At 48.9% G+C, this 7,394-nt stretch overlaps 1 protein-coding gene across 1 annotated transcript in view; it reads left to right on the top strand.

The window, feature by feature from the left end:
- The window catches only part of frmd4a (FERM domain containing 4A), a gene marked incomplete at both ends in the record, with an annotated part of 48,828 nt that overhangs the window by 29,421 nt on the left and 12,013 nt on the right, over positions 1-7,394 (top strand). Inside the window, 5 exon segments of the mRNA XM_080002437.1 lie at positions 486-569; positions 722-787; positions 907-964; positions 1,144-1,230; positions 6,431-6,507. Of these exon segments, the coding sequence (XP_079858563.1) occupies positions 486-569; positions 722-787; positions 907-964; positions 1,144-1,230; positions 6,431-6,507 (372 nt within the window).

The following is a 7,394-nucleotide window of genomic DNA, read 5'->3' as shown; positions in this document are numbered from 1 at the left end:
ATTTGTTCCAGGGCTTTAGCTCACAGGCTGTCTTGTTCCCAGGGCCTTCCCCGATCCTCCAGGGTGAGGGTGGAGGCCCAGGGAGCGATGGGGGCGGTTGAGGGGGATTAGATTGGGACGTTACGAGCCCCCGCCTCTGGACGTCCAAAGACTGAAGCTCTTGGGCCAAGTCTCTTTCTGTCATTCCTTCATTTGCTCTCCCACTCCCTCTCCCTCTGACTTCCGTCCGGCTCCCTGCAGCTGTTCGCCCGGTAGCCAGTTATTCATCTAATCGGTCTCGCCTAAATGTCAAGAGTTAGGCCCGCAAGCATTTATTCCTCTCTTGTAACTAATCAATCTCCCCGGCTCCTTTTCACCAAATGCATTCATTAGTTCCTGGGACGAAATGAAGTTGTGTTACTTCTGAAGTATTTAAGGCAGATCAGTAAATGCGTTGGACTTGTGGCGGTGTGTTGCTGTGGTAACTCTGATCCCGTCCTCCGCAGTAACGATGCCACCAGATCCGACCTGAAGAAGCTGCCCGCTCTGCCCACCCAGGCCCTGAAGGAGCACCCCTCCCTGGCCTACTGGTAAGAGGCCGGCCACAGCAGACTTCCCCTTCTTCCTTTCCTTCTCTTTCTTTTTGTTCTTCCTCGACTAGTTTCACAGTGTTCTTCTTTTATTGGTCTTAATCCTCTGCGTCTCCTGTTTTCTTGATTGTGATTTGTATTCTCTCCTGCAGTGAGGACAGAGTTATAGAGCATTACAAAAAGCTCAGCGGGCAGTCCAGAGGCCAGGCTATTGTCAAGTAAGTGTGTGTGTGTGTGTGTGTGTGTGTGTGTGTGTCTCTGTGTGTCTCTTCCCTGTGACCGTACTGCCTCTGTTCTGCATTGCTGCTGATGTTCCTGCTTCTTTCTCTTCATACAGTTATATGAGCATCGTTGAGTCCTTGCCCACATATGGAGTACATTACTATGCTGTAAAGGTAGGGTTTTACTGCCCTCGCTTTTCTCCTTTCTCTCTCACACACGCACCACACACATTTGTTGCTCTCTGTGGATCTGCAAAAAGGGGCGGCAGCGGGGGGATATGGGGATGTGAGGGACTTTTTCCTGACACACAGATATGTTTCCTTTAATGCGTTTTTTTTGTGGTGTGTGTCAGGATAAGCAGGGGATCCCGTGGTGGCTGGGTCTGAGCTACAAAGGAATCTTCCAGTACGACCATCAGGACAAAGTGAAACCCAGGAAGGTGAGACAGCGCCCTCACTCAGCACAACAAACCCTATGTGGAAGATAACATGCCGGTTTTGGTTTGATTTGAGGAATGCAGCGCCCAACAAGAAAGGTTGCCCACTTCCCACCAGATTTGGGCCATTGTCAACCACCTCATGTTGTCTGGTTGCTCTGTTGTCACCCACACTTTATATAAAAACGAAATAAATAAATAAGGGCGGCATACCTCCAAGGAAAATCAGCCGTCCTGGCGCAATGATTTACCCTAACAGTGGTGAAACAAGTGAGAACATTAGAATATGGATTGTAATTATGTAGGATCTTTATCACTCATTTAAAAAATAATTGAAATTTAGCAACCATTACCGTTGGCAACAGCTCAGGCATGGTTGCCAACATGGCAACCACTTCTCAAAAGTTAGTGTCGGGCCCCGGAATGTATAAAGTGTTTTTTAGCACTGACAAAATGAGGAAACAGCCACAAGTTATTGCATCGTAAAAATGACCATGTCCCCATCCTCATTCTGTTTGCATCTTCACTTGTCCCATGTTCTCCCCCTTTCTCTGTTGTAACTTTCCATTTGGTGAGGAGCCCCTTAGAGCTTGCATCTTTTCGATATTACGCAGTTTATTTTTGCCCTTTTTGTCAAGGGCGTTGGGCGCCATGGTGAGTGGGGGTGCGTTGCCTGTGAAAAGCAGCCATCCGCCCCCTTTGACCCTCACTGGTCTGCGGGGCTTTGATCCCTGGCAACCAGCTTGTCTCGCAGGGTGTTAATGGGGTTAACAGCTTCCCCCATATGCGGAACCGCTGCCAAGACCGACTCTTACAAACACTGATAATCTGAAGCTCTTAAATACACAAATGCGTGCAATAACATTTGCGCGCACTCAAACGCACACACACACACACACACTGAACTTGTCGTCCCGATGAGTACTTCCTGTCTGCCATAGTTTTCCTGTTTGCCATTTTTCACAGTGTAGGTGTGTGTGTGTGTGTGTGTGTGTGTGTGTGTGTGTGTGTGTGTGTGTGTGTGTGTGTGTGCGCGCGCGCGTGCGCGCGCGTCTAGGTGTGGTTATGTCTCCGTGTGTGTGCATGTTAGTGTGCGCGCGCATCCTGATTAGTGCATTCCTCTCTAAATATCTGTCTCACCGCTAAGGCCAGCTCCCGTCTCGCACCCCGGTATTCGAAAAACCCCAAACCCTGCGGTTACCTAGGTGTTACATCACCATGGAGACAGGAAGGAAAATCCAGTCCATTTCATCCATTTTACCTCAGACGCAGAACAGATGCACTAATACACACACCAATAAAAGACCACGGATGAATATTATCGTGCTTATCAGGGTACCCGCGTCTGAAAAAGGTCATCCTGTACTTTGTTACTTTATACAGACGGTAATGGTATCAGTCAGTCACCCGGCGAAAGTGACGGGTGACATTTAACATGCGCACATACGAGAAAGAAATGAGGACACTTTGAAGGAGGCAGAATTCCCGAAAAGAAAGTTCAAAGAGAGGAAAGACAGTGTTAATGGCCTCGCCACGCACAATGACTTATGGACTGTGACTTATGAAGGATTGGACATTCATGGCAGCCGTCTGTGATTCATTCGTCCATTAAGCTTTTACAATCACTTTGTATTTTTCACACACACACACACACACACACACACACACACACACACACACACGCTCAAACACGAGCCCGCCGACAGTAAACTCTGCAACTCACATTTAAAGTCGGTGGCCCGTGCCAGAGTAGGACCGGGCCTCCTCCTCCAACACAAAGATGCGATTGTATTTGGAGGACTTGCCGGACCTTGTGTCCAGTGAATACAACATTACAAGATACTGTAGCTTCACCCCCGTGTCGGATGTCACACCGGATGAAAAATAATCACACACCACCGTGACCGTACGCGGCAGGAAATCGAGGACAAAAGAGGAAGCGAATCAAGCTGTTGAGGTGTGCCTTCAGGAGAAGACGAGTCATATGGTTCATTAGATGTATCCCAAGTCACGTTAGTCATCTTTATCTCAGCGAACCGGGGCGCTGATGTTTAGTCAGCGCCGCCTGCCTGGTCCGTTTCCAGTAAGACCAGTGACTAAGACCAGAACAGAAGCTCTTGATTGGGATGTTCTGACTCGATGATACAATGAAAGGCTGAATTTTTTTTTCTTTTTTTTTTTTTATCCCTTTTCAGCCCTATTTAAAAATCATGCCTTAAATTGGAGGCACTCATTCTTTTAGCTGGGATTACGTGATTATAGCTATGGAAACAGCCCGTTGAATTAGTTGTCTGTGGAGTCATACGCACCTTGAGAGCCTAAAGTAGGTGTGTGGATGTGTGTGTGTGTGTGTGTGTGTGTGTGTGTGTGTGTGTGTGTGTGTGTGTGTGTGTGTGTGTGTGTGTGTGTGTGAGTCTTTTGTGAGTAAATACAGACCATCCGCTCTGCATGCGCTCGTGTTTATTTGGGGATGTTTAAATACTTTCTCCCTACCGCAGGCAACTCACAAGTCACCAGTACACATACACACACACACACACGCACACGCACGCACACACACACACACACACACACACACACACACACACAGGCAGGGCTTTACGACGGAACCACTCGCAGCTAAAATGGTGTGTTGTGACTCATTTAGTGGGAGATTAAGGGCTTCACGCGTAGACTGATTAACTTACTGGCTGACTTCAGTGTGTGAGCAAAGACCCCCATTTGGCGTTAGACGGTTCCGCGCACAACAGGAAGATGTCGGCATAAAAAAAAATTAAAAAAGTTTCCACTTCAGCACCAAAACACAAACACAAACAACAGGAAGTGCCCGGGGGCTGGGTCGGCATCTCCGTGGCGACGGGCAAGCACAATGGGACACATGAGCGCCCCGCCTCAGTGCTGAACAATAGATCTCTACACTACACGTCCAGTTCTGCCAAAAAACTGGCATGTGTCCAGTTTATACTCCACTACGCTGTTCTCTATGGAGTCACAGTTGAGTCCACTCTGGCCCAAAATACAGTCTCTCAGCTCAGATGAAGGGGCTATTAGAGTGAGACACAAGGCTGCACGCACACTCAGCCACATGTTCGTTTAAGCAGCCATTTCCCAGTCACATCTTTTAGTCACCCATTTCAGTCGTTTCCATTGTATTATACCGTGTATACACTCACATGCATTGGGTCACACACACAGAGACACAGTCACACACACAAAACACAGCTCGAACCCTAATGACAGACACACCCGTTAGCACCGACTACGGCCCTAAGAAAGGGTCTGTCAGCACGTCTCTATCAGATAGTATTGTCCGTGGAATCCAGCAGAGGTTACATTCATACAATGGGCTTATGCACCACGGGCATTGTTTGAAGCACGAGAGCAAGGCACGCATTTACCACTTTTCGATTCATTTCAAACGAAAGGAGTCACTTTTCATTGTGCCTTTCTTTGGCCGCCAGCAGTCTCATTTTCCAACCTTTGGACACCGCCTCACTGGCTTAGAGATCAGAGGTGGTCTGGGACCGCTTCCAACATGGCAGCCCTCCGTTGCACCGATGGTACAGACAGTTTAAAGCACTCTCGTGCCTCGGAGTTGTTACGAACACCCTCCCTGTCGTTCTGGTCCAGAAGCAGCCGGCGCACAACACACCTTGCACGCATAGACACACACACATACACACACACACCGTATCTGCTCTGCCGGCTATCTTTAGCACCATGCTACATTAGCACTTCATACTCCGTTGAGAGTGTGGCGTGCAGCCAGCGTGTTAAATGCATGCACACACATTTGGGACACACAAATAAGCAGTGCGGTGTTCACATACTGCTTTTGAATATTCCTCCCCGTCCTCTCCTACTCTCTCATCCCCTTTCGCCATTGTTTTCCCAGGCTGTTAAAATTCCAGGTTTGTGCCCCCCACTCTCACTCTCCCTCTTCTCCTCCCTATAATCCTACTGAAGTTTAATTCTGCTCTCTGTTTATCTTTCACCCCTTGTTTCCGAGTTCTCAAAACGTAGTCTTGCTTTGTCTAGTCGGAGTTGTCAATGGACATACCAGCATCCCTCAGCGCTCCTCTGTTGTTTAAGAGTGTTTCTTTTTGTGTGTGTGTGTGTGTGGGGGGGGGGGGGGGGGTCTGTCTGCTGTTGGGCTTCAGCTGATTGATGCAGTCGTCTCATGTAGAAGCACTGTTACCACCTCTACTCCACTCCTTCTCTAACAAGAAACAGATCTGTGTGTGTGTGTGTGTGTGTGTGTGTGTGTGTGTGTGTGTGTGTGTGTGTGTGTGTGTGTGTGTGTGTGTGTGTGTTTGCGTGCGTGCGTGTGAGAGCGTGCACGTGTGCGTAGACAGATCTGACTAAACAAAGCTCGGGCACTTCAATTGGAGGGGCCACAGAAAGCTCCCTTACCCCCTTCATCACTCCTCCACTGGCACGTCTCCACACACACACACACACACACACACACACACATACACACATACATACACACACACATACCGACACACATACCGACACACACACACCTCCCAGCCACACAGCCCAGAGCAGGAAGCGTAGTCCCTAAGGGAGAGAGGAGGGGTCAGTAGGAGGGGAGGTACGGACGCCCCCTCCCTCCCCAAAGCTCCCAGCCAGGCTACAGGAGAGGAGAAACTCTAACTTTACACACTCTCTCTCTCTCTCTCACACACACAGCTGGTGAACACCCGCCAAACTCAGAACTTTCTGTTCCCTCGCGCCTGGAAGGATTTAGGGAACACACACACTCGCACGCTGAATACGTCTCGGGGAAAACTTTCTCGCCCAGCTGGGTTTGGCTCCGCCGAGCAGGGAGCTGGCGGGTCATAAAGGGGACGGGAAAGAAAGGAAGAGAAAAATGAGGAGTTCCTCGCTCCCTCCATCTCCCTTCTGTCTGTGAGGTCATCCGGCTCAGAGATCCACCGTGGACGATCGGTCTGCACTCGATCAGTTCCTCAAACGAGGTCCTCCCCTACTCTGCCTCCTCCTCCTCCTCCCCTTCCATTTTTTTTAATTTTTTTTTTCCACCTCATTCCCCTCAACCATTGTCTTGAACTTTCACAACTGGAGCCGCGACGCGGACGTATCGAGGATTTAGTCTCCGAGGCGCACGGATCAGGAGGGATGCAGCGGGCTTTTCTGAACGGCCGCCTAAAACATATGCGTTTCTTCTGAAACCCAGGTGTTCCAATGGCGTCAGCTGGAGAACCTCTACTTCCGAGAGAAGAAGTTCTCCGTGGAAGTTCATGACCCCAGAAGGTAAATTTATATCGCAAATCAAATTCATGCGACTGCTGTTAACACCTCGTTGTTGCTCTCTTTGTGCTCCCACTAGCTGTGTGATCGGTGGTTTATTCAGACAGAATGCACTTGTGGAACCGTTAGATATTCTCCAGTCCTCTGTTAAAGAAGTGGTTCTGGGTGTTGATCAGTAAATACGAGAGACATGGCACTTTGTCAAAGCTGACAGATCATTTTTCCTCAGCGTTTTTCATATCGAGGAACCTCATCTGAATTGCATTAGGCCACAGACCCAATTTGATTTAGATTGGACCCGAATCTTTTCCCAGACCTTTTTATTGTTAGAGATCTTAGTCCAACCCTCCATACCGGTCCACACTATAGTTAGGGAAATCATAGCAAAACTATGATCAAAATAGTCATTATTGCACATTCTCTAACGTCTTGTACATTCTCTAACGTCTCACGTCTTACTATTAATCTTTTTGCTGGTGACCCTGGGAACCACTGCTCTAGGCTATCACTGTGTCCCGCTGTTGAGGTCGTCGCTGTTAGTCCTGTAATTGAGCATTGCTAGTGATGTGTTTTACAACATCGCCACTGACGGTGCGATATAGCGTGTGGCGGAGGTGAACAATTACACAACTCGCGGCATGTGAAACGTGAAAAAGGAAAACAGGGAGATTGGGAACTAATTCAGTAATAGTTGCAGGGTTGTTCTTGGCAACAGAGCGAAATATGGGAGATCTCCCAGAGGGGTTTGACACAGATTGATACACTGATTATTCTCCCGCGCGCACACACACACACACGCACGCACGCACGCACGCACGCACGCACACACACACAGACACACAGCGAGTGAGCCCTTGGTAGTTAACCGCAGAAGGATGGATGGCTGAGCG

Source organism: Zeus faber (assembly GCF_960531495.2).
Source record: "Zeus faber genome assembly, chromosome: 6".
NCBI classification, from domain to species: domain Eukaryota; kingdom Metazoa; phylum Chordata; class Actinopteri; order Zeiformes; family Zeidae; genus Zeus; species Zeus faber.
Note: the sequence above shows the minus strand (reverse complement) of the source record. Positions and strands in the feature narration are given on the sequence as shown.